Here is a 27,048-nt window from a genome sequence, read left to right as displayed (position 1 = left end):
CATTACAACAATTTCGCCTTGTTTACACCGAGAGAGCCCCCTGGTGGTGGAAATTATAGGATCTTTGCTATATTTTGAACAGATTTCTGTTGGTGTGCATATCAAAAAAACTATAATGGAGAAAGTTGAATTTGACCTGAAGCTTTTCAGACAAATTCCTCCTTTCAAACGATAAATCTGAAGAGATGTAACAGTTAATAATCGATCGTTATCTCCATCGATACGTCTCGTAGAAACAGACCAGAAGGGATTTTATCCGACGACCCAGCAGGTCTTTGAGATGGAAGATTTAACAGTCGCCTCAAACCACATTAAATGACGCTGAGTGGTTTAATTTGACTTCACTCATTGATATTGTTTATAACTAATTGGTGACACTACAACTAAACCTCTTCAGCGCCTTCCTCCAGCGCCCCCTGCTGGTCAGACACACTGGAGAGAAATCTGATCTTTATTGCTGAATATTTATAGAAACTGAAGCACAAACACTTCAGGCCTCGTTGTTAGTTTGTCATCAGAAACGTATTGGACATTAGCAGAGTTTATTAATTTTGTAATATTTTTTCTGTTTCTGGGCGGGAGGGGGATGGGGGGGGGAGGGGAGGGGGAGGGGCGGTGCCTGCCACTGACTGACTGTCAGTCAACCTGCAGTTCTGAGCTCCACCAGTAGGGCTCCTGCAGTGAAGGTACCACATGGACCAATGAAGATCCCAGTGTTCTCACCGTTTGGATGAAACACAGCTTCAATGTCTTTGGCTGGAGCTGGAAAACAAACAAAAACAAACAAACAAACAAACAAACACACATACAAACACAAACAAATAAAGAAACACACAAACAAACACAAAATGTGGTCAGTTGTGTGTTTGATGACATTCTCTGTAACATTTAACTAAACTCCTGTTGATTGAAATCATACAAAGATGTCCCACTGTAATCTGATTACTGATGTGTTTCATTTAAATTCTACAGGCATGTGCAGTACACTTTGGGGGTCTGGTTCTAGATCTAGGGGAACTGGTTCTGTCAGTACCGGAGCGCCTCCTGCTGCGTCGGTACGGCAGGTTCCCGTCCAGCAGCAGCGGCAGACTCTTCCTGGACTTCTCAGGCGTGTACATCAGCAGCTCCGGAGGCTCTGCAGGAACAAACAGTACTCCATTACACTTCAAGAGTACTGCAGGTACACAGAGTAACTAGTTACTCTCCACTGTCTCCAGACTGTGTGGAGACTCCAAACTGGAGCTTATTGAAATAGTAACAGAGCTGCTGGGGATAATGATGCTAATGCTAAAGCTAAATGAGTCAAAGGGAGGATGTCACAATGTGTGTGTGTGTGTGTGTGTGTGTGTGTGTGTGTGTGTGTGTGTGTGTGTGTGTGTGTGTGTGTGTGTGTGTGTGTGTGTGTGTGTGTGACTGACCCTGACCTGACTGTCGTCTTCCCCGGTGGTGACCAGGAACGTCGTCCAGGCGCAACCCGGCCGACGGTTTCCTCAGGTGGTCATCAAACTGAGGAGCTGAACACACACACACACACACACACACACACACACACACACACACACACACACACACACACACACACACACACACACACACACACACACACACACACACACATTACAGTCATGTTGAAACATGACACCAGTTAGTTTAGCTCCGCCCCCAGGAGACAGGAGTTTGGATTCACAGTAACAGAGCTGCTAATGCTAACGCTAACGGTGAGAGACAGTGTTTACCTTCAACAGTGTACGTGTAATCAGATTACAATCCACTGCAGATGTTGTTGGACTACAGTGAAGTTTAGACATATTCAGAATAATGTCTGGTATAAATGTAATCTGATTACAGCCAATGTGAAAGTAGTCCAACCAGGCCTTACATCTTTGGATTACAATTTTTTTTTCATGTAATCCCAGGCTTTAGTTACAGTTACTGAAGCCTCAGTTTACATTAGTGAATACTCGTAACGCTTGGGTGTAGTGAGAATACTCTCACATTGGTTGTAATCTGATTACAGTTGTACCAGATTTTATTCTGATTTAATTTCTGTGTGTGTGTGTGTGTGTGTGTGTGTGTGTGTGTGTGTGTGTACTCACACTGACAGAAGGTGTCTCCAAGGACTTGCCTCGCCTGAAACAAAAGCAGAAAGTTTAGTGTTTGTTGTTTTATTGAAATTTATTGCTATAGTGTGTTACATCATTTGTTACAGTGTGTGTTAGTGTGTTACATGTGCTATAGTGCGCAACAGTGTGTGTTACAGAGTGTGTTACAGAGTGTGTTACAGAGTGTGTCACAGCGTGTGTTAGTGTGTTGCAGTGTGTATTACAGAGTGTGTGTTATAGAGTGTGTTACAGTGTGTGTTACAGAGTGTGTGTCACAGCATGTGTTACAGTGTGTTGCAGTGTGTTGCAGTGTGTGTTACAGAGTGTGTTACAGTGTGTTGCAGTGTGTGTTACAGAGTGTGTGTTACAGAGTGTGTGTTGCAGTGTGTGTTACAGAGTGTGTTGCAGGCGTGTATTACAGAGTGTGTGTTACAGAGTGTGTTGCAGTGTGTATTACAGAGTGTGTGTTACAGTGTGTTACAGAGTGTGTTACAGAGTGTGTTACAGTGTGTGTTACAGAGTGTGTGTTACAGAGTGTGTTGCAGTGTGTGTTACAGAGTGTGTTGCAGTGTGTGTTACAGTGTGTGTGTTACAGAGTGTGTTACAGTGTGTGTTACAGTGTGTGTTACAGAGTGTGTTACAGTGTGTGTGTTACAGTGTGTGTTACAGAGTGTGTTACAGTGTGTGTGTGTTACAGTGTGTGTGTGTTACAGAGTGTGTTACAGAGTGTTACAGAGTGTGTTACAGAGTGTGTTACAGTGTGTGTTACAGAGTGTGTGTTACAGTGTGTTACAGAGTGTGTTACAGAGTGTGTTACAGTGTGTGTTACAGAGTGTGTGTTACAGTGTGTTACAGAGTGTGTTACAGAGTGTGTTACAGTGTGTGTTACAGAGTGTGTGTTACAGAGTGTGTTGCAGTGTGTGTTACAGAGTGTGTTACAGAGTGTGTTACAGTGTGTGTGTTACAGTGTGTGTTACAGAGTGTGTTACAGTGTGTGTTACAGTGTGTGTGTTACAGAGTGTGTTACAGTGTGTGTTACAGTGTGTGTGTTACAGTGTGTGTTACAGTGTGTGTTACAGAGTGTGTTACAGTGTGTGTTACAGTGTGTGTGTTACAGTGTGTGTTACAGAGTGTGTTATAGAGTGTGTTACAGTGTGTGTGTTACAGAGTGTGTTACAGAGTGTGTTACAGTGTGTGTTACAGTGTGTGTGTTACAGAGTGTGTTACAGTGTGTGTTACAGTGTGTGTTACAGAGCGTGTTACAGTGTGTGTTACAGTGTGTGTGTTATAGAGTGTGTTACAGTGTGTGTTACAGTGTGTGTGTTACAGTGTGTGTTACAGAGTGTGTTACAGTGTTTGTTACAGAGTGTGTTACAGTGTTTGTTACAGTGTGTGTGTTACAGAGTGTGTTAAAGAGTGTGTTACAGTGTGTGTTACAGAGTGTGTGTTGTCACCTTGTGTGGCAGGGAGGCTGGGTGATTCTCTACAATCAGCATCTTGAGGTAATGAACCCACAGACGTTTCTCCTCCTGGTTCTTGGTCTGTGGAGAAAAGCAGCTGTGAGCAGACACTCCTCCTCCTCCTCCTCCTCCTCATCCTCCTCCTCCTCATCCTCCCCCTCTCCTCCTCTTCCCTCTCCTCATCCTCCCCCTTCTCATGCTCACCTTACCCCCCTCCTCCTCCCCCCCCCCTTCTCCTCCTCCTCCTCCCCCTCCTCATCCTCCCCCTCCTCCTCTTCCACCTCCTCATCCTCCCCCTCCTCATCCTCCCCCTTCTCTTCCTCACCTTACCCCCCTCCTCCCCTCCTCCCACTCTTCATCCCCCTCACCCTGCTCACCCCCCTCACCCTACCCTTCCTCCTCATCCCCCGCACCACGAGGACTCACCTGGACCACGTGCTGCTGCTTGGGGATGGTCTGATCAGACACTCTGAAGCACAGCGGGTCTTTCAGGGTCTCCACCAGCAGTAGGTTACAACACTGCAGCACACACACACACACACACACACACACACACACACACACACACACACACACACACACACACACACACACACACACACACACACACACACACGCGCACCAGATTATAGCTCGTCTTCCACAAGTAACTAGTAACTAGCAGTAATCAGCAGTTATGATAACCAGTAACTCTTAATAAGTAAAATCCGGTGACGAAGCTTCTTTCACGTACGAAGATGTGCGTGCTGTACACGAACTGTTCCAGACGTTTCTTGGCAATCAGCAGCATCTTGTCGAAGAGGAAGAACGCTCTCTCCTTCTTCACCCTCTGAACCTTGAAGGAACCTTCCAGAACCAGTTCTCCAAAGCCGCTGAGGTCCGGCCCGCTCCAGTTCACCAGCAGGGCCTCGATCTCCTGCCGGGCAGTGAGGAGGAGACGTATGAGGGACTCGAACCGTGGAACCACCCAGCGGCGACACCCAGGGTGGTTGTCATGGCAGTGAGGTTTGAAGGAGAGACATCTCTAGTCTCGTTTCCACTGCATACCTTGTGGTACGGTACGGTACGGTATGGTAAAATATGTTATGGTACAATACATTATGGTATGGTACGGTACGATACGGTATAGTACGGTATGGTACGATATGGTACGATATGTTGTGGTATGGTATGGTACGGTACAGTATGATACAGTAATACCATACAGTATGGTACAGTATGTTATGATGTGGTACTATACGGTACATTATGGTATGTTATTGCAGTACGTTATGGTATGGCACAGAACAATATGGTACAGTACAGTACAGTACAGTACATTACAGCACAGTGTGTTATGGTACCGTACGTTATGGTATGGTATGTTATGGTACGCTATGGTATGATGTGGTACGGTACGGTATGGTACATTATAGTATGGTATGGTACTTTATGTTATGTTACGGTATGTTATGTTACGGTATGTTATGGTCTGGTGCAGTACGGTACGTTACGGTACAGTACAGTACAGTACGATACTTTATGGTACTGTTCCGCCCTGTCCCGTACTGCACCATACCGTACAGTACCATACAGTACTGTACAGTACCATCACATACTGCACAGTGAAAACGAGGCTAATGAGACATTTCATGGGACACGACGGCCATATGAGGAATAAAGTGAGAATTTAGATCAAAAAAACTCTTTGACCCAAACTGGTTTCTAAATTATGAAAATCACTGTAGTTATTGGACATTTGGTAGTTTGGACAACGATTTAACTTTAGTCTTAAATTATGTTTTAGAGTGAAATAAAGTTGATAAAGAAACAAAAAAATGTGTATTTCCATTTACAAACTTGAGCGCATGTTGGTGAAAATGAGCCAGATGTGGCCCACGGGCCTGGTTGAACATAATCCTGCAGCAAAAGTGGACATTTCAGTGAACAAATGAGTTTCATGTGTTTTAAATGGCTGTGAGCTGCATGAAGTACTGAATACTCCTCAGGGGGGTTGAGACGAGGTAACGTCTGCTGCCCCCTAGTGGCCGCAGGCGGCAGGGCGTCTCTGCCGGCCTACCTGCAGGCGCACGGCGTGCTCCTGCTTCCTCTTCATGTCGTTGATGTACCAGGCCACCGCCGTCATGGTGATGATGGCGTCCTCCACCACCTCGTACCCGGGGTCGCTCTTATCCGAGTGCTTGGACAGTTCCTGACACACACACACACACACACACACACACACACACACACACACACACACACACACGCACGCACGCACGCACGCACACACACACACACACGCAGGCGTTTGTATTAACAGAGCTGCTAATGCTAATGCTAATGGTGAGAGACAATGTTTACCTTCGACATGACAGTGAGGTGTAATTGTAATCAGATTACAATCCACTGCTGATGTCATTGGATTACAGTGAAATTTGGATGTAATCAGAATAATGTGCTGTATAAATGTAATCTGATTATAAACCAATGTGAAAGTAACATGAGTTCCAACCAGGCTTTACATCTTTGGATTACAACAATTTATTCATGTAATCTCAGGGTATAGTTACAGTTACATAAATACATTCTTGTAAGGCCTGGTTGTAGTCGAACTTCTCTCACATTGGTTGTAATCTGATTGCATTTATACCAGATTTTATTCTGTTTTCTTATAAAATTAACTGTAATCCCACTACGTCTGCACCTGATTGTAGTCTGATTACATGTACACCTGCGTGTCGTGATGGACTGAATAAACAATGTTTTATTGTAATCAGTTACTGACATGTTAGGCGCAGAGGTATTGAAGTAAGAGTAACAGATTACTGTGTAATGTGTCAGTAACTGGTTTGTTTACGAAGTTGTGAAAGGAGAATAAAGCCGGTGACGTCCGGTGACGTTCGGCTGCGGTGGCGACGTAAACCTGCACAGATGTTAGAATTCCCCCGTCACACGAGCCACTTCCTCTCTGAGCTACAAACAATGGTGGTTAATCTGAGGAGCCGCCGAGGATTCTGGGAAAATCCCGCCACATGTGTGACCCCAGTTCAGAAAACAAAGACCTGACGAAATCTGAGATCCGAGATGGCCGAACCTGGAGGGGTACACTGGAGAGCTGGAGTACTGGGAGGAGTACTGCATAGAGTACTGTGAACAGTACTATGAATTGCAGTATTTAAAGTTTGAATTGCAGTATTTAGTATCATTTGAGGTTTGAATTTGTGTGTAGGGTTTGGATTGCAGTGTTTTGCAATATTTAAGGTTTGTGTTGAAGAGTTTGGTAATATTCTAAGTTTGAATTACAGTATTTGAGATTTAAATTACAGTATTTGGTGGATTTCCTGCAATAAAAGGTGGTATTTCAGGTTTAAATTTAAGTATTTTGAAGTTTTTGAGGTTTTAACCACATTATTTGGTAGTATTTAGAGGATTACATGAAGTAATGTGGCATTTGAAGTGTAATACACAATATTTGCAAGTATTTGGTGGATTACCTGTGGTAACGGGTACTATTTGAGGTATGAACTGCAGTCTTATGTAGTATTTGGAGCATTACCTGCAGTAACAGGTGGTACTTGAAGTTTTAATCACAGTATTTGGTAGTATTTGGAGGATTACCTGCAGTAAGAGGTGGTACTTGAGGTTTTAATCACAGTATTTGGTAGTATTTGGAGGATTACCTGCAGTAAGAGGTGGTACTTGAGGTTTTAATCACAGTATTTGGTAGTATTTGGAGGATTACCTGCAGTAAGAGGTGGTACTTGAGGTTTTAATCACAGTATTTGGTAGTATTTGGAGGATTACCTGCAGTAAGAGGTGGTACTTGAGGATCCTCTGCACAGGTTTCAGCAGGTACGTCTCCAGAGGTAACGAGTGGTTCAGAGTCGTTTGTCTCTCCTGGAAGAAACGAACCAGACTCTCGTTCTTCATGCACTCCCTCAGTACTGCCACCGAGCTGTGGGGGAGAGGGGGAGGAAGAGGGGAGGAAGAGGGGACAGAGGGGGGAGGAAGAGTGGATGAAGAGTGGTGGAAGAGGGGAGAGGAAGAGAGGATTAAGAGGGGTAGAAAATGGGAGGAATGGGGCCAGAGGGAGGAGGAAGAGTGGAAAAAAGGGGGGGAGTGGAGGAAGAGTGGCGGAAGATGGGGGAGGAAGAGGGGAGAAAGAAATGGAGAAAGGATAAAGAGGAAGGGGGGGTTGAAGAGTTAATACAAAATGGAACATTATTTTGACACTGAACAGGAAGTGAAATGACTCCGGGGAGGAAGTGATGAACGTCCAGGTGAAATAAATAAAGGAGTGTCCAGAAGGACGAGTTCAGTCAACAACTCCTCTTCACTTCCCTCAAACCTGGAAGCAACAACCAAGAAATCTGGTGAGGAAGAGGAGACGCAGGGGAGGGAGTGGTGAGGAAGAGGAGACGCACGGGAGGGAGTGGTGAGGAAGAGGAGACGCAGGGGAGGGAGTGGTGAGGAAGAGGAGACGCAGAGGAGGGAGTGGTGAGGAAGAGGAGACGCAGGGGAGGGAGTGGTGAGGAAGAGGAGACGCAGGGGAGGGAGTGGTGAGGAAGAGGAGACGCAGGAGACAAATGGACTGGAGAAGCCTCAGTGGACATTCATCACAGGTTGAAGGTGGAGTGAGGAGGAGGAGGAGGAGGAGGAGGAGGAGGAGGAGGATGAGGATAGACGAGACGAGGGTCTATTTCTCCAGATAGACGTTAATCACAGGAAGGAGCAGCAGTAATGTTTTCTACAGACGTTTCTGATGTCTGCAGCTCGAACACATCAGCAGAGCTGAAGACGTCCCTTAGAAAGGACAGAATCAGTATGGTGTCCTCAGATTAACAGATTTAGAAAGGACAGAATCAGTATGGTGTCCTCAGATTAACAGATTTAGAAAGGACAGAAGCAGTATGGTGTCCTCAGATTAACAGTCTTAGAAAGGACAGAATCAGTATGGTGTCCTCAGATTAACAGATTTAGAAAGGACAGAATCAGTATGGTGTCCTCAGATTAACAGTCTTAGAATGGACAGAATCAGTATGGTGTCCTCAGATTAACAGATTTAAAGAGGACCAAAACAGAAAGTAGATCACAGATTAGCTGTAACGGTGACTGTTAAAATAAAACTACCAAGTTGGATTGTTTTTACGGTGATTATCAAAATAAAAGTACCAATTTGGATTGTTATTACGGTGACTGTAAAAAGTCCAGGAGAATATGGACTGGGAGTCATGACACCACGGAGGAAACTCTGTTCTGATTGGCTCTACTGAGCATGTGCAGAACTACTGGTTACTACGGTGACCAGGATGAGGACCAGAGTTTCCACGGAGACGGAACACGAGCGTTTCTAGAAATTGCCATTTTCACCATTTGAAGAGGCGATGTCGCTCAACGGTTTTCTAAAAGTTCCAACTCGGCAGCTGTTTTCAAAAAGTAGTGTTTTCAGCGACTCCGAGTTTCCATGGAAACCAACGTTCAAAACACAACGGAGGTTTTGCGTCTTCATTAGAAACGGTGTAAACGCAACCGTCAACATCTTCAAGTAGAGAAACTTCTACGTCTAGAAAAGCTGTGAACTTTTAGTCAAGAAGGAAATGAACTTTTCTTCTCTTGATGCGTTTATGAAAAGTGTGAAGATCCGCCTCAGTCCAGGAGGTTTTGCTGGTTTGGACGGAAGGTTTTAAGGATTTCCAGGGTTTTCAGGTTTTCAAGTGTTTGAGGTGATTCCAGATTTTCCAGGGATTCCAGGTTTTCCAGTGATTCCAGACTTTTCAGGGATTCCAGGTTTTCCAGGGATTCCAGGGTTTCCAGGGTTTCCAGGGTTTCGGATTGTGCTGAACCCCAGTGTGACAGAAGAATCACTTCACACACCATATCTCATCCTTTATCCAATGTTTCCAGGTTTTCCAGTGTGTTTCCAGGTTTTCCAGTGTTTCCAGTCAGGTGAGACTCAAACATTCACCTCAGCAGGAACAATCTAAAGCATGTGGCCGACATGAAGACGCCCCGTCCCCCATCCCCCGTCCCCCATCCCCCCCGTCCCCCCCTGAGACGACTCGTTTCTCCTCGTTTCTCCTGCTTGTGGACGAGTTTTCCAGCTGCAGATCCACCGCATGACTTCAGCGTTAAACCTTCAGCTCAAAGATCAGCAGTGGATTCAAGGAGCGGTCGGTCAGAACGGAGTACTCTTTTAGAGGAGTAATCCCATCAACATACCATGTAACGATGACCTGCACGCAACTCTATAATACTCTATAATCTGGATGTTAGTGGAGGGAGATGCTCTATAATCTGATGTTAGAGGAGGAAAATTCTCTATAATCTATAGGTTAGAGTGGGCAGATGCTCTGTAATCTGATGTTCGAGGGGGACGATGCTCTATAATCTGGATGTTTGAGGAGAAAGTTCTTCTATGACATGTTAGAGGATGAAGACACTCTATAATCTGGATGTTAGAGGAAGGTGCTCTACAATCTGATGTTACAGGAGGATGATTCTCTATAATCTGATGTTAGAGGAGGAAGATGCTCTATAATTTTTCAGTGTCTAACATGAACTTTGCGGACTGAACGTCGACTTGCATGTTGATGAAGCTCGTTGCCAGCAGGAGGTGCTGCAGACAGAGCGACGAGCTGGAGCAGATTGAGCAGCAGGAGCAGCAGGAGCAGCAGGAGCAGCAGGAGCAGCAGGAGCAGCAGGAGCAGCAGGAGCAGCTGTAACCTGCTCCAGGAGATGGCGCCCGTCTGCTGAAGCGTTGTGGGAGACGTGGAGTCAGCTGCTTCGTCGTGAGACGGGCGGTAATGGAAGAACCAGAGGATTGTTGGTCGGGCTCGGCTCGAGGTTTTTCCGCTCCGGAGGGAAATGTGCTGCATTGCAGGTTTGGTGAACTGGAGCTGCGAGACTGTTTGGAATGTGGCTCCGTCTGAAACTCGACCAGCAGGAGGAGCTCCGCCTCCCCCGATGTCCCGGAGGGTCCTGAACACGTCCATCAGGTCATCTGCTCTGACTCCGTCTCCGTGGAAAACACAATTTTTTGAAAATGCAACTTTTTGAAAACGCTCAGACTCTGTGGGATTGGGGGTGTTGGGCTAAGCTTCTGTCTGGGGTGTAAAACCTGTCGCGGCTTAGGCCCCGCCTCCTTCACCCATATCAACCAATCACATTCCAGCAATGTCAATGGTTGTCTGAGTGGAGGCTGATTGATGCGAAGAGTTTTTATCTCAATGAACCTGTTTATTTTAGCCAGTTAGCATTAGCATCATTTAGCCTGATGCAGCATGGTACGGCTGGTTTCCATGGTAACGCCTCCATACAGAGGCCCGTTACAATCTGGTTGTTCTGTAGTTAAACACCAAGTCGTACCTTGAAATACTGAGCTCATCAACACAATGATATGTAGACTATGAATGAACAAACGTGTGTGTGTGTGTGTGTGTGTGTGTGTGTGTGTGTGTGTGTGTGTGTGTGTGTGTACTCACTTTGGGTAGTTCATGCAGTACAGCGTGTAGATATCGAAGGCTTCACTCTGAAGAAAAGACAAATAAAATCAGTTTCGTCACTCAGAAAAAAAATCCTGTTACTTCAAACTAGTTACTTCAAACTAAGAGTAACTTGAAGTATTCGGGTCCTAATTATGTTCTTGGTTTATAGAAGACTGATGATCACCGGCTGTCCTCTTTACGTTCAGTTATTCAACACGTGGAGTTAAAGTGGAGAATCGGGATTCGCTTCCCATTTCAACGTTAACGTGGTTTGGAAGCTTCGTGTTGTCTCCGAGGTCAGGTCAAACGCTCCGAGGTCAGGAGGTCAAACGCTCCGAGGTCAGGAGGTCAAACGCTCCGAGGTCAGGAGGTCAAACGCTCCGAGGTCAGGAGGTCAAACGCTCCAAGGTCAGGAGGTCAAATGCTCCGAGGTCAGGAGGTCAAACACTGCGAGGTCAGGAGGTCAAACGCTCTGAGGTCAAATGCTCTGAGGTCAGGAGGTCAAACGCTCTGAGGTCAGGAGGTCAAATGCTCCGAGGTCAGGAGGTCAAACGCTCTGAGGTCAGGAGGTCAAACGCTCTGAGGTCAGGAGGTCAAACGCTCTGAGGTCAGGAGGTCAAACACTCTGAGGTCAGGAGGTCAAACACTCTGAGGTCAGGAGGTCAAACACTCTGAGGTCAGGAGGTCAAACTCTCTGAGGTCACGTTGTCGACTCGAGTTCGGATCCCAAAATAGCTGCAGCAGTTTAATCTAATGTTCTCGGGACGTTTCGTTCTGCTGAAATGCTGGAATGTGACAGGAACACCGAGGGAACATGACGGGGAAACTACAACAAAAATAAAACGTGAGACACATCATGGGAAAGTGACAGAAAAACACCACAAATATGAAGGAAACACAACAGCAAAACTACAGCAAAACTACAACAAAACTACAACAAAACTCCAACAAAACGACAAAAACCTGATCGATAAATGACATAAAAACAAAAGAAACACAAAAGAAACATGAAAGAATAACGAGGAAGAAACAACAGAAACAGGACAGAACGGCAAAACTATGAAAACCTAGAGAAACAGGACGAACAAAAGAACAAACCATGATGGAAACACCACCGAAAAACTACGAGTGGGCGGAGTCTGAATCACCTGCTTCCTGTCTGAGCTGCACACCTGAGAGTCATCTTCATCAAGCTCCTTTAAAAAACTAAAACCCTTCCTCCAGATTCTCCTCCGTCATCCTCCCGACTCACTCCTCCTCCTCCTCCTCCTCCTCCTCCTCCTCCTCCTCCTCCTCCTCCTCATCAACATCCTCCTCCTCCTCCCCTCATCCAGCCTGTCGTCTCAAAGTGTCCAGTAAAACCCTTCATTCACCAGTAAACAAACTACAAACAAGCTGCAGAAAAATTAAACACATGAAACACAAAAACTACACAACTTTATAAAAAACGGACAGAAAACTATAAGAAAATGACAAATCGAAAAATACAATAAAACCTCAAAATGGATTGAAATAATAAAGAAACTACAGAGAAACTACTGGAAAACATGATGGAAACATGACAAGAAAACAAGAGGGGAGGACTAGAGAAAACTACAGAAACACGGCGGCAAAGCAACAGGAAGGAAACAGAAACCGCCAGAGACTCAAAGTCGCTTTTTAAAACATGTTAAAAACACAAGAATCATGTGTTCACAGGGTAACCTGGAGAGATTCAACATGATGAGGTGAAGAGGTGAAGAGATGAAGAGATGAAGAGGTGAAGAGATGAAGAGGTGAAGAGATGAAGAGATGAAGTGATGAAGAGATGAAGTGATGAAGAGATGAAGAGATGAAGAGATGAAGTGATGAAGTGATGAAGTGGAGAAGTGGAGAAGTGATGAAGTGATGAAGTGATGAAGTGGAGAAGTGATGAAGTGGAGAAGTGGAGAAGTGATGAAGTGATGAAGTGATGAAGAGATGAAGAGGTGAAGAGATGAAGTGGTGAAGAGGTGAAGAGATGAAGTGGTGAAGAGGTGAAGAGGTGAAGAGATGAAGTGATGAAGTGGTGAAGAGGTGAAGAGGTGAAGAGGTGAAGAGGTGAAGAGATGAAGTGATGAAGAGATGAAGTGGTGAAGAGGTGAAGAGGTGAAGAGATGAAGTGATGAAGAGATGAAGAGATGAAGTGATGAAGAGATGAATTGATGAAGTGGTGAAGAGGTGAAGAGGTGAAGAGGTGAAGAGATGAAGTGATGAAGTGGAGAAGTGATGAAGACATGAAGAGATGAAGTGATGAAGTGGAGAAGTGATGAAGAGATGAAGAGATGAAGTGATGAAGAGATGAAGAGATGAAGAGATGAAGAGATGAAGAGATGAAGTGATGAAGAGATGAAGAGATGAAGAGATGAAGAGGTGAAGAGATGAAGTGATGAAGTGGAGAAGTGATGAAGACATGAAGAGATGAAGTGATGAAGTGGAGAAGTGATGAAGTGGAGAAGTGATGAAGACATGAAGAGATGAAGAGATGAAGTGATGAAGAGATGAAGAGACGAAGAGATGAAGTGATGAAGAGATGAAGAGATGAAGAGATGAAGTGATGAAGAGATGAAGAGATGAAGAGATGAAGAGATGAAGTGATGAAGAGATGAAGAGATGAAGAGATGAAGAGGTGAAGAGATGAAGTGATGAAGTGGAGAAGTGATGAAGACATGAAGAGATGAAGTGATGAAGTGGAGAAGTGATGAAGACATGAAGAGATGAAGAGATGAAGTGATGAAGAGATGAAGAGATGAAGTGATGAAGAGATGAAGAGATGAAGTGATGAAGTGGAGAAGTGACGAAGACATGAAGAGATGAAGTGATGAAGTGGAGAAGTGATGAAGACATGAAGAGATGAAGAGATGAAGTGATGAAGTGGAGAAGTGATGAAGACATGAAGAGATGAAGAGATGAAGAGATGAAGTGATGAAGAGATGAAGAGATGAAGAGATGAAGTGATGAAGAGATGAAGAGATGAAGTGATGAAGTGGAGAAGTGATGAAGACATGAAGAGATGAAGAGATGAAGTGATGAAGTGGAGAAGTGATGAAGACATGAAGAGATGAAGAGATGAAGTGATGAAGTGGAGAAGTGGAGAAGTGATGAAGTGATGAAGAGATGAAGTGATGAAGTGATGAAGAGATGAAGTGATGAAGTGGAGAAGTGATGAAGTGATGAAGTGGAGAAGTGATGAAGTGATGAAGAGATGAAGAGGTGAAGAGATGAAGAGATGAAGTGGTGAAGAGGTGAAGAGGTGAAGAGATGAAGTGATGAAGTGATGAAGTGGAGAAGTGGATAAGTGATGAAGTGATGAAGAGATGAAGTGATGAAGTGGAGAAGTGATGAAGTGATGAAGTGGAGAAGTGATGAAGACATGAAGAGATGAAGTGATGAAGTGGAGAAGTGATGAAGACATGAAGAGATGAAGAGATGAAGAGATGAAGTGATGAAGAGATGAAGAGATGAAGAGATGAAGAGATGAAGAGATGAAGTGATGAAGTGGAGAAGTGATGAAGACATGAAGAGATGAAGAGATGAAGTGATGAAGTGGAGAAGTGATGAAGACATGAAGAGATGAAGAGATGAAGTGATGAAGTGGAGAAGTGATGAAGTGGAGAAGTGATGAAGTGATGAAGAGATGAAGTGATGAAGTGATGAAGTGGAGAAGTGATGAAGAGATGAAGTGATGAAGTGGTGAAGAGATGAAGAGGTGAAGAGGTGAAGAGATGAAGAGGTGAAGAGGTGAAGAGATGAAGTGATGAAGAGGTGAAGAGATGAAGTGATGAAGTGAAGAAGAGGTGAAGTGATGAAGTGATGAAGTGGTGAAGAGATGAAGTGATGAAGAGGTGAAGAGATGAAGTGATGAAGTGATGAAGTGATGAAGAGATGAAGTGATGAAGTGATGAAGAGGTGAAGTGATGAAGTGATGAAGTGATGAAGAGGTGAAGTGATGAAGTGATGAAGTGATGAAGAGGTGAAGAGAGAGAGACACACACACACACACACACACACACACACACACACACACACACACACAGCACTCACCCGTTCTACGAAGCACTCAGCGATGGCTGCAGCATGAGGACTCCTCTCCAGATCCTCCAGCAGGTCACTGAACACAAACAGTGTAATCAGATTACATCAGATGTTTAAATTACACTTTAGTTAGGCTCAACACAATCAATTGGTTCACACACACACACACACACACACACACACACACACACACACACACACACACACACACACACACACACACACACACACACACACACACACACACACACACACACACACACACACACACACACAGACACACACACACACACACACACACACACACACACACACACACACACACACACACACACAGAGCCAGATTATAGAGCATTTTCTCCCTCTAACATCCAGATTATAGAGCATCTTCCTCCTCTATCCAGATTATAGAGCATCTTCCTCACGTATCATTCAGATTATGGAGCGTCTTCCTCCTATATCATTCAGATTATAGGGCATATTTCTACTCTAACATCAGATTATAGAGCATCTTCCTCCTCTATCATTCAGATGGTAGAGCATCTTCCTGCGTCCGAGCGCCCACAGTGAAGCAGAAGCCTCTGAGCCCTGTCGTGTTCTGGGCGGTGGAACCAATACAGGAAGTACTTGGTTAACGTGTTTATTTTTAGTAACTGGTTTGAGACGTGACGAGTGTGTTTCAGTAACTTGTTGGAGGCAGACTGTAATCCGATTACTGTGTCTGATCAAGGGCCTGGATTCTTGCATTCCAGAGGATCAGTGTTTACAGAGCGGCTGAATGAAGCAGGAGGAGGTCTGACTTGACGTGTCTCCGTCCCTGGAGTTCAGGGTCATGAACCTGGAGCTCCGGCGCTCTGACCTGCGCCAGGACACTCGTCTCTTTTCACTTCCTGGAGCTGCAGTTTGGTTGCCAGGCAGAAACCGCCAGCAACAACGGGAGGAAACAGAGGAGCTGCAGCCCAGAGGCTCAGGTCACATGATGTCAGACGGCAAGAATCCTACAAAGACATGTCTCCTTTTAAAGACATGAGGACATGAACACATGAAACTACAAAGACATGAGGACATGAGGACATGAAGACTTGATGAAGTGGAGCCATGAGGACATGAAGAGATGAAGACTTGATGAAGTGGAGCCATGAGGACATGAAGAGATGAAAACATGAGGACTCTAGACTCTGCTCTCTGATTGGCTCCTGCAGCTGTCAATCAAACCCTTCCTGAGCTGAAATAAACAAACGTTCTCCTGACCCCCGGTGACCCCCGGTGACCCCGGTGACCCCCGGTGACCCCTGAATCCTGAACGCCCCACACTGTAGGCCAACAAGGTCAGGGTATGTTTATCATTTACCAACAGAGAGAGAGAGAGAGAGGGAGAGAGAGAGGGAGAGGGAGAGAGAGAGAGAGGGAGAGAGAGAGAGAGAGAGAGAGAGGAGCTAGAGAACAAAGTGATGAAGAGCAACAGACTGCGAGGCCTCTTAGATATGTTGCTTAAATAAACTGATGACGGAGGAGGAAGAGGAGGAGGAGGATGAGGAAGAGGAGGAAGATGATGAAGATAAAGAAGAGGAGGAGCAGCAGCAGAGAGCTCTTCTATAAACACTTGCATTCTTCCACTGAGAGCCTGTGAGGATGAGGAGGATGAGGAAGAGGGGGTCTGTGACGTTTCCTTAACAAGGATTAAATCCTAATCTGACACCTGAAGACCGACCGTCGTCATGGAGACGGAAACAATAGTCAGAGAGAGAGAGAGAGAGAGAGAGAGAGAGAAAGAAAGAAAGAAAGAAAGAAAGAAAGAAAGAAAGAAAGAAAGAGTAAAAGAACACTGAGTTCAGACAGATCTTCATTTTTCATTCATTCATTAATTGAGCTCATAAAGCTGAATCAGCTCTGATTTAAAGAGCTGACATCACACACACACACACACACACACACACACACACACACACACACACACACACACACACACACACACACACACACACACACACACACACACACACACACACACACACACACACACACACACACACACACACACACACACACACAGCTGAACAGTGTCATGTTTGAGTTATGCTGGATGATGTAGCCTCTCTGGGCTTGTTATGTCTACATCTGGTGCTCTGTGTGTGTGTGTGTGTGTGTGTGTGTGTGTGTGTGTGTGTGTGTGTGTGTGTGAGAGGGGTTTTTCTTATTTTCTCTCCTTTCTTGGACAAAGACGGAGCGACGGAGAAACCAGGTCAGTGGATCTGAAGGTCACCTCATTACCGACTCACTCACTTATTCAGTAAAAAACAGTTATAGATGCAAAAGAAGATGTGTGTGTGTGTGTGTGTGTGTGTGTGTGTGTGTGTGTGTGTGTGTGTGTGTGTGTGTGTGTGTGTGTGTGTGTGTGTGTGTGTGTGTGTGTGTGTGTGTGTCTCACCATCTGACTCTCACACAATATTTCCCATGAGAACCAGAGGGGCAGGAAGCTGGGATGGAATGAAAAATGTGTGCGTGTGCGTGTGCGTGTGTGTGTGTGTGTGTGTGTGTGTGTGTGTGTGTGTGTGTGTGTGTGTGTGTGTGTGTGTGTGTGTGTGTGTGTGTGTGTGACATTGTTTCTCTGGGCGTGTGTTGGAACGGACACAAAGAAAGTGAAGTGTGAAAACAGGAGTCTCCGCATCGAGGAAAGGGTCTCGTATGTATGTGTGTGTGTGTGTGTTTGTGTGTGTTTGTGTGTGTGTGTGTGTGTGTGTGTGTGTGTGTGTGTGTGTGTGTGTGTGTGTGAGAGAGAGCGAGAGAGAGAGAGAGAGACATATTTTAACAGCTTCCTTCCAGATCCCCCTCCCCCTCTGACCAGTAAAGACAAATGAAACGTCCTCCTCCATCACAATCAAGCAAAGACCAACATTAGTCCAGATAGTCAGATAATGAATCCCAGACAGAACCTTCCATGACTAAAGTCAGTTTGTTCAGTCATGTATGGTTTTTCATTTTCATGCTGTTTTTCTGTCATTATTCACAACCAGGAAAGACGAACAAGAGCCAAGAGAGTTGGGACCCATTGAGTTGGATGAAAAGCAAGCAAACGCCCACAATGGTCCAGATAGTACAACGTGGTACAACATGGTACAACATGGTACAACGTGGTACAACATGGTACAACGTGGTACAACATGGTACAACATGGTACAACGTGGTACAACATGGTACAACATGGTACAACGTGGTACAACATGGTACAACATGGTACAACATGGTACCCAGGACGAAACCTTGATGAATGAAGTCTGTTCATTAAGTAATTTTGTGGATTTCAATTTTCCTGGTTTTTTTGAACCCACCATACATTAAGGACCAGTAAAGACCAACAAGAGCCATGAAAGTTACCTGTCAATTTCCATTAAAAGTACGCAGAAGACAACAATGGTAAAGATAGTACGATATTCAACCCAGGACAAAAGTAGGTTTTTCAAGTCAAGTAAAATACTTTACAGTCTCATGCTATTTGTACACACATATATTCAGGACCAGCAAAGGCCAACAAGAGGCAAGATATCAATGCTTGAAGAAGATCATGACAACCCCTTGAAGGTCTTCTCATCATTCAGATCCTTTGTGCCATCCAATCAAATCAAGGCCAGTAAAGACCAACAAGAGCTGAGAAAGTCACCTGTCAATATCCATTAAAAGAATGTAGAAGACAACAATGGTCACGATAGTAAGATATTGTACACACCATACATTCAGGACCAGTAAAGACCCAGAAGATACCAATCCTCGGGCAATACCATGACAACCTGTGGAAGGGATCCTCGTCATCCCAATGTTTCATAGCATCCAAACAGAAAGTTACTTACTTGGAGAAAACAAGGGTCAAGATAATGAATTACTGATCCTATAGAAGAAAACTACGGTAAGACGACTCCTGGTCAGTTTTCAAATCATCCACCTGCTTTGACTCTAGACAGTTGGTTTCAAATGACCAGTTCAAGTCAGTTTTCTTTCACATGGTGTCTCACTAGGACCAGAAAGGACCAACAGGAGTCAAGATATCTGGAAATAGTCAAGGCCGAAAACATCCAAGGACTGAACTGCATCGATACTGTTTCCCCCACCGTTATTTTAATTCAAGGTTAATGCGTTCATGTGACATCATATATTTGTCCTGAAAGAAACGCTGATGTTTACTCCTTCATTGTGGCTGAAAGAGTTGAAAGGTTCTAGATATGATTCCTCATGAAGAGCAGGAGACAGAAAGCAGCGTAAAGAGTTTGACGTCATGGTGAAACTCCCTTCTTTTGTTGGGACTCTTTGTCTTTATTGTCTTATTCTCTTTGAAAGCTGTTGGAAAGAAAAGTAAGTCCACATGGTTTCAATTTGCAATGAAAACAAAGAAGATGCTTTGTGGCGTCGGGCTGAAGCTGCGGTGTGTTTCTGACGGTCACCAGCAGATTCCTGGACTTGGGAGGACCGAGGACACATTGTCAGGCTCAGACGCCGTCAGCGACTGTGGGAAATCAGGTTCAGCCTCAGGTGAGCCAGTGAATTCCGGCTCCCCTGACCTCTGAGTGCCTTTGTGTCCTTTTTCAAAACCTTCATCAGCTTCATGGGACGTTTGGCAGGACGCAGAGCCGCTGGGACTCCTGCCTCCTTGACACGACGCAGCGTTTTTGTGTTTTTTGTTTCTGAAGGTCTGTGTTTCCATGGAAACGGCACAAACAATGAACATGATGTAGTTTTCATTTCGGGCCACTAGTGGGTGCTACTGCTGTCTTTGCCAACGAACGTCAACCGAGAAGGTTATGCTTTCGTCTGCGTGTATATTTATTGGTTTGTATGTATTTGACCAACTTTTCGCAAAAACCCCTCACAACGAATTACATGAAATCTTCAGGGATGATTTGTCATCATCCAAGGACCAATCCAGTAGATTTTAGGAAGTTAACGGTTAACCGTTATCAAATAAATCCCCAAAATTGTGGACAAATTTCCCATATAAAGCGGACGAGAGAGGCACCCCAGGGAGGAGATCAGCGTATTTTAGTGTGTATTATAGTAGATTTCACACAGTGATGTAGCTACTTGACCTACCTAGTTAGCATTGATATGAGCTAACAGCTAACATGCTGGCAATACTAACTCGGTTCCACAAACAAATGTGGCGTTGGTGAAAGTCTGCGCTCTACCGAGTGTAGCTCTAGTTTGCTTTTAGTACTGAAACCACACACACATGCAGCAGAGAACAATGAGCCCTAAACATTAACACTGGGAGAACATTGTAGTGGACAGACTACCAAGTTGGATTGTTATTACGGTGACTGTCAAAATAAAAGCACCAGGTCCAGGAGAATATGGACTGTCAGTCATGACACCACGGAGGAAACGTTGTTCTGATTGTCTCATCACAGAAATACTGTAACTGTGTGACCACTGAGCTCTGCTAATGTGTGGCTCTGTGGCGCATTGGACTTCTAGAACTTGACAAGTCTTTCAAAGGTTGTGGGTTCAAGTCCCACCAGAGTCAAGTTTAACAGACACCCTGATGGATTCTTGTCACCAGGAACCACTAACACATTCCAATTGGCACGTCAAGTACACAACCACCAGTGACTCCGGCTGTGTAGCTTTAGCCTGAGAATGCTAACCGACGTGTTAGCTGCTAGCTGAAGAGACGAACCAGCCGCTAGTTGGTCGTAAACATCCATCACTGCTTTGGACTATGAGGGTGCAAAGCGGTCCACAGTCTCCTGGGACTTGGTAGTTTTATTTTGACAGTCACCGTAATAACAATCCAACATGGTGGTCTGTCCACTAGAGTGTCTGTTTTCTCCAGGTGTTAACAGACTTGAAAAGCAAAGCAGTGATGGATGTTTACGATCAACTAGCGGCTCCCAGAAGCAGCAGCGATTGATAAGTAGTTCTAAGTTTGCTTTTTAATCTTTAAGAACTGCTTTTTGTTAGTTTGTTTTTCATTTTTTTAAGTAAAATGTTTATTTAACTTTTCTGTGCAATATATTTTAATTGAATGATTATTTAAGTACAGTCTTTTATTTTCCTATATTTAAGCGTAGTGTTACTAATCTAACTGTGTAAAATGTTACAATGGCTGACAATATTAAATATACCTCTTTAGGAATAAAACCTCTGTCTTGTTTTTGATGAATGCTGAGGCTTACTAGGCTACTGTATAGTGTTGGTCATTATGGTGGTACTTGGAGAGCCCAGTATTTTCTGGGTTGGTACTTGGTGTAAAAAGTTTGAGAACCACTGCTCTAGTGGACAAATGGCCAAGTTGAATTGTTATTATGGTGACCATCAAAATAAAAGCACCAGGTCCAGGAGAATATGGACTGGGAGTCATGACACCGCGGAGGAAACGTTGTTCTGATGGTCTCTACTGAGCATGTGCAGAAGAACTAGTTACGACCAACATGGTGACCAGGAGCAGATTTTTCTGTCTACAAGGAGGCGGAGCCTGAGAGTTTCCAGAAAATGACTTTTTCTCCCGTTTACATGACGATGGAGTCGGAGCTTTTCCAAGAACTTCCACCTTTGGAGCCATTTTCAAAAAGTTGTGTTTTCAGAGGCTCTGAGCTCCGTTGTCGCCTGAACGACACAGATTTTCCCTTTTTAACGAGAAATAAATCACAAAAATACTTTCTGTGAGGACTGAGTACTGCTACTGTGCGGCTCTGTGGCACAACAGACAGTGCATTGGACTTCTACCAGCTGAAAAGATATTCAAAGGTTGTGGGCTCGAGTCCCACCAGAGTCAAGTTTAAATTTGACCGACACAGTGAATCATTCTTTCCACACCCAACAATACAATTTCAAATTCTTATTGCCCGCCTACTGAGCATGTGCACAACTGCTGGCGTCCAGGACCGGGAGCAGCGCTGCCACGGCCAACAGCAACTTGTGTTTGTGCCTGTCTACGTGGCAACGGAGCCCAAGGCTCTTCACAAAGTTCAACCTCGGTAGCCATTTTCAAAAAGTTGCATTTTCAGTGACTCCTGAATCCTGCAGCTCCTCTGGTTCATTTCTGAGCCTCTCTTTGGTCGTCAGCGTTCTGGTTCTGATCGGGTTTCCAAATGGAGGCTGAACGAGACAAAGCAGGCAACATGAAAGTACCTGGTAGCAGGAAACATAAAAGTACCTGGTAGCAGGAAACTTAAAAGTACCTGGTAGCAGGAAACGTAAAAGTACCTGGTAGCAGGAAACTTAAAAGTACCTGGTAGCAGGAAACTTAAAAGTACCTGGTAGCAGGTACTGACGCGTAGTGAAAAAGCCTAAAAGCCTAAAAGACGAGTGGAGTAGGTCTGAGTAGGAACTAGTAAAAACGTACCAACACTGGTTTCAAACTTCTGCCAGAACAGAACCAGCGGGAGATGTGAGCTATAATTCATTACGCCGCTCAATGCTTTTAGGGTTAAGCTTTTATTGTGGAGACAATACTCTCAGAGCTTTTCAACCTTTTGAACAAACCTTGACACGACCGTCTTATTAGCTTCAATTCATTTTTCATCTTGACGGCAGATCGATATTAGAAGGCTGAAACACTGAAACACTTTGATTGGACTTTTCTGCAGACCTCCCTCGGGCCTCCTCAACATTACTGAACGGACGCTCTGTTTGTCCAGCGCAGTTCAATTACGTTCGTTATGCCTTCGGTTTGTTCATAAGTATTTTGCTGTCGTAGGTTTTTAAAACATACATTAACCGCCGGACGTTTCCGATGAAGACGCCGCCGAAACATGTCAAAGGAACGTTTCTAGAAACCTACTTGCCTAAAACGATGGAAGCAAAATATTTGCTTCCATCGATTTTGTTCAGACGAGTCGGCCGTTCCTCAAACCTGCTCCAAACACACCGCTCCGCTCCGTGTGCAGAACCCCCAGAATGCATTGCAGCAGACGTTCTGCAACAGCTGGATCAAACAGGCGTGACACCCCGGCAGGCACTCTGTGTGTGTGTGTGTGTGTGTGTGTGTGTGTGTGTGTGTGTGTGTGTGTGTGTGTGTGTGTGTGTGTGTGTGTGTGTGTGTGTGTGTGTGTGCTCTGAGAAACAAGAAGAATCCACTTGGCTCATATGAGCTCAGCAGCTGTTTCTTCCCCCCAAAAACCCCGAGGTGAAAGCGCTTTGGAGGGAATTAAACCGGCAGCCCTGGCAGCGGGAGCGGCGTGCTGCGCTCCGTTCTCATTGGAAGCCAGAGTGTGTGTCACCCCACCACATATTTTCCACACTGGAACACAGCAACAACACAAACAGCCTGCTGGATTTTGTGGTTTCTGCACCAGAGCAGTTTTTCACGTACGACGTTGAACGTCAAATACCAAAGTTTCAACAAACGACTCTCAGGAAAACATCTCGGATTACTCTGGAAGCTTCGCCACCACACGTGTTGAGTGTACATTCTTTGTCTTCTAGCTGATGGGACGGGCCGAACACTGCAGGACATTTAGTCTTCTGCTGGAGACCTGTTGGTTTGTAGCCATATAACTTCATATCGACACTAAAATATAAACATTATCCATCACATGTCTCTGCTATACGATGTACACGCTAAGATTAGTCCTTCCACAAGTCCACAAACTGCCACCATGACCATCCACTGAATCCCTAAATCCCCCTTTTCAGTCCACAGCACGAGGCTCTGTGGCACAGTGGACAGCCCGTTGGTCTACTGAACAAACGTGGCAGATATTCAAAGGTTGTGGGTTGAAGTTGTGTTTTGTGGTAAAACCATAAATAAAGGTTTCTGGCTGAGGTGGTCTTCTCTCCTCTGGTACTTATGGTTTAGTTCCTGCCACTGCTCACCAATATATTGTCCTTATTCTATGTATTTATGCTCTATGATTGGTAAAAACACTGCTCATGCTAATCTGGTGGTGTAACTCTCACTGGTGTACAATGTGGTTTATATCAGTCCATTTACTAACTAGAACTTTAACGTCATGAGCTCGCTCACTGTCTGGACAGGAACAATGTGGTCCTGTCGCTCAAACAAAAAGTGTTTCGATATGAAACGTCTCTTCATCTTGTGACCTTGTTCACCTCAGCTGCTGAACAGAACAACAAAACATTAAAGTCCAATAAAGTCCAGAAGCAGGAAGACTTCATCCTGACACTGACAAGAGACAAACATTAAACTAACAGGATTTTCACAAAGAATAACGTTGAAGCTCGAATGAAACTCCAACCCTGAAAAAGATGCACCACCTGTGTGGCGCAGCGGGGGTGGGGGTGGGGGTGGGGTTACCTGTTGAACTCGTAGATGTCCTCGATGTTGCAGAACAGCGTGCTGACCTGCTCCGGCTTCAGAGGCAGAGCGCCGCAGTCGATGATGCAGCCCAGGTAGTCCTGCAGGGAGACACAGAGACACACTGCTCAACTTCTGGGGAAGCATCTGGAGGTTGCACGTTCAAATCCCGACAGGTTGGAGTTGGCAGCAGGTGTTTGGCCACCAGAAGTCCAGTTTCTACTCCGACGACTCCAGACGCCAACTGGTGGCTGCGATCCAGAGTCGGATTCTCCCGCCTCTCGGCCGCCACTGCCCCAAACCAATGGGCATGGCTGCCACACTCATTACCGGTGGATCACATGTTTGGGGTTCGAGTCCCACCAGAGTCACGAGTTTTGGTTTGAACCAGATGTTTGGCTTCGAGTTCACATTAACGGCTGTATTTCGATTGTGGTCTCCGGCTGTGTGCTCTGCGCCTCTACGACAGACAGCAGGAACCTTCAGAAGGCTTCTGAGGACTGAGGCTCTGTTAGAAGTGAAAACACAAAACTTTCATTGTGTTTTCTGGGTCTGTTTGTGTGACAATGTTGCTCAGAGCCACTGAGAACGCAACTTTCTGAAAGCGACGACTAAGGTGGAGCTTTTCTGACTCTGTCGTGTGAACGAGGGAAAACACAACTTCCTGGAAACGAGCGGGACGCTGAAGTTCTGCTCCCGGTCACCTTGGTAGCAACTAGTAGTTCTGCACATGCTCAGTACAGCCAATCAGACCAAAGATTTCTCTTGGTTCTTTTATTTTGACAGTCATGGTAATATCAGTCCATCCTGGTTGAATGTTCATATGAAATGGAGTTCACTTCTAAAGCCCATTTCAACAGCGCGAGCCGCCCCGAAGCATTTACATCTTTAAACACATTCATGCACCAACAGAGGCTGCTGCAGGACTTGAACCTACAACCGTCCAATTGGGCAATGACTGCTCTACCAACCAAGCCATGCCAGTGTTCTCAGCTGCATGTGTGTGTGTGTGTGGTTTCATTATAAAAACAAACAGCACCAACTAGTGGCCCAACATGAAAACTACATCAGTCTCAGGGTTTCTGTTGTTTCCATGGAAACAGACATAAAGACAACGATGTGTTTTCACAGTAAAGGTCTGCATCTTCTCGGCTCTGGAAGCAGCTGCCACAACAGGAAGTGGGAATTCCAAATGGCCACTGGTGGAAGTGACCAACGCTCTGACGGCGGCTCCAGCGGCTCCAGCGGCTCCAGCGGCGGAAAAGCGTTTCATCAGTGGAATCCATTTTCCATTTTCCATTTTCCATTTTCCATTTTCCATTTATCAAGTGGCGCGAAAGCAGAAAAGGTTGGGAGTCTTTTCATCTCCAGGTTGGTTTTCAGGTGGACCTCTCAGCTCCTCTCAGGTTGTGGGTTGAAATCCGACCAGAGCTACTTTAGTTTTCTATGTCAAAGCAGAGGAAAACCTCCACACACACAAATCCACTCTCTCCTTCCCAAACGGAAGTAAAACAAGCAGCCGGGTTGTTTAATGAGGAAGAACATCCACAGAGTGGACAGGCCCGGGGGGATGAGTGCGAAATGACTGAGTGAAGGAGGAGGAGGAGGAGGAGGAGGAGGAGGAGGAGGAGGAGGAGGAGGAGGAGACGCTCCAGTCCGCTCCGGAAGCGTCTCGTGAAAAACAAACAAATGGAGGACAAACTGGGTCGCAGGCAGAGAGGGGGAGCGGGACCAAAACTTCAGAAGGACAAATGTCAAAATCCACAAAACACGGCGTCTGTCATGTGAGGAGGAGATTCAGGGTCGTGGATTCATTCAATTCATCCTTTCATTCACACAAAGAAACGGGCCAGAGGTCAGCTTTCAGAACCTGAACGTGTCCTGAGGAGGTGAATCCTCCCGTCAACAGTCTAGAGCAGGACTTCTCAATGTTTAGACAGCTGAGGACCAATTTGGAAAAATTAGGAAACAACAGACCACCATGTCTCCTAATAACTGCAACAATAGCGGACTCCATGCTGCAGGTGGCGCTGCAGGAGCTACTGATACAAGCAGGTTTAATAAGGTGACGGAGCAGGAGCATAGACCTATAGAACCCAGAGCTATACTGAAGTCTATGAGCAGGAGTCTATGTTCCATAGAACATAGTTCTATATCTCTATGGTCTCTGTGTCTTTTTCTGCATTTTTGGTGTATTTGGTGAGTCACAGCGCCCCTATAGGCCACACCTGAAATGACCACATATCCCTAGACCTGGCCTGTAGATGTCGCCAAAGACCACCAAATGGAGATTCATCCTTTCAATGCAACACAGTTGGATTGAAACTAGACTGGAATTCATTGCGGGCGTCAGAAATGAAGAGAAGCTTTAGTTCCTTTCAACGTTTCTAACGAGTGACGGAACCGACTGCAGCCGCTTGGAGTGTTCATGGCTGATAATGGAAAATAATTCTACTTCAGGCAGGAGGTGGACTTCATCCATCCATCCGTCCGTCCACCCATCCATCCATCCATCCATCCATCCATCCATCCATCCATCCATCCATTGATATTTGAAAAATAAAGCCTATAAACTGCTAAAATGGCTAAAATCTGAAAAAGCAAAATGTGTTAGAAGGAGGAGTAGCTAAAGATGAAATTAAGAAGTAGGCTGTCTGGACTGTCCAGAATGAAGAGGTCAAACGGTGAAAATGGCTAAAATGTTTAACGTGACTTGAAAA

General features: G+C 45.2%; 1 protein-coding gene across 1 annotated transcript in view; it reads right to left on the bottom strand.

The window, feature by feature from the left end:
* Positions 1–27,048, bottom strand: part of plekhg2 (pleckstrin homology domain containing, family G (with RhoGef domain) member 2) — a 75,909-nt gene that overhangs the window by 14,066 nt on the left and 34,795 nt on the right. The window contains exons 4-15 of the mRNA XM_080460245.1: positions 24,329–24,429; positions 15,091–15,157; positions 11,026–11,072; positions 7,349–7,499; positions 5,622–5,753; positions 4,296–4,478; positions 3,989–4,081; positions 3,557–3,643; positions 2,097–2,130; positions 1,419–1,514; positions 1,034–1,135; positions 724–762 (exon numbers count right to left, since the gene is read on the bottom strand). Of these exons, the coding sequence (XP_080316371.1) occupies positions 724–762; positions 1,034–1,135; positions 1,419–1,514; positions 2,097–2,130; positions 3,557–3,643; positions 3,989–4,081; positions 4,296–4,478; positions 5,622–5,753; positions 7,349–7,499; positions 11,026–11,072; positions 15,091–15,157; positions 24,329–24,429 (1,132 nt within the window). The remainder of the gene's footprint in view (positions 1–723; positions 763–1,033; positions 1,136–1,418; positions 1,515–2,096; positions 2,131–3,556; positions 3,644–3,988; positions 4,082–4,295; positions 4,479–5,621; positions 5,754–7,348; positions 7,500–11,025; positions 11,073–15,090; positions 15,158–24,328; positions 24,430–27,048) is intronic.

Source organism: Lipophrys pholis, assembly GCF_963383615.2.
Source record: "Lipophrys pholis genome assembly, chromosome: 3".
Classification (NCBI taxonomy): Eukaryota; Metazoa; Chordata; class Actinopteri; order Blenniiformes; family Blenniidae; genus Lipophrys; species Lipophrys pholis.
This window is presented reverse-complemented; position numbering and strand designations above follow the sequence as displayed.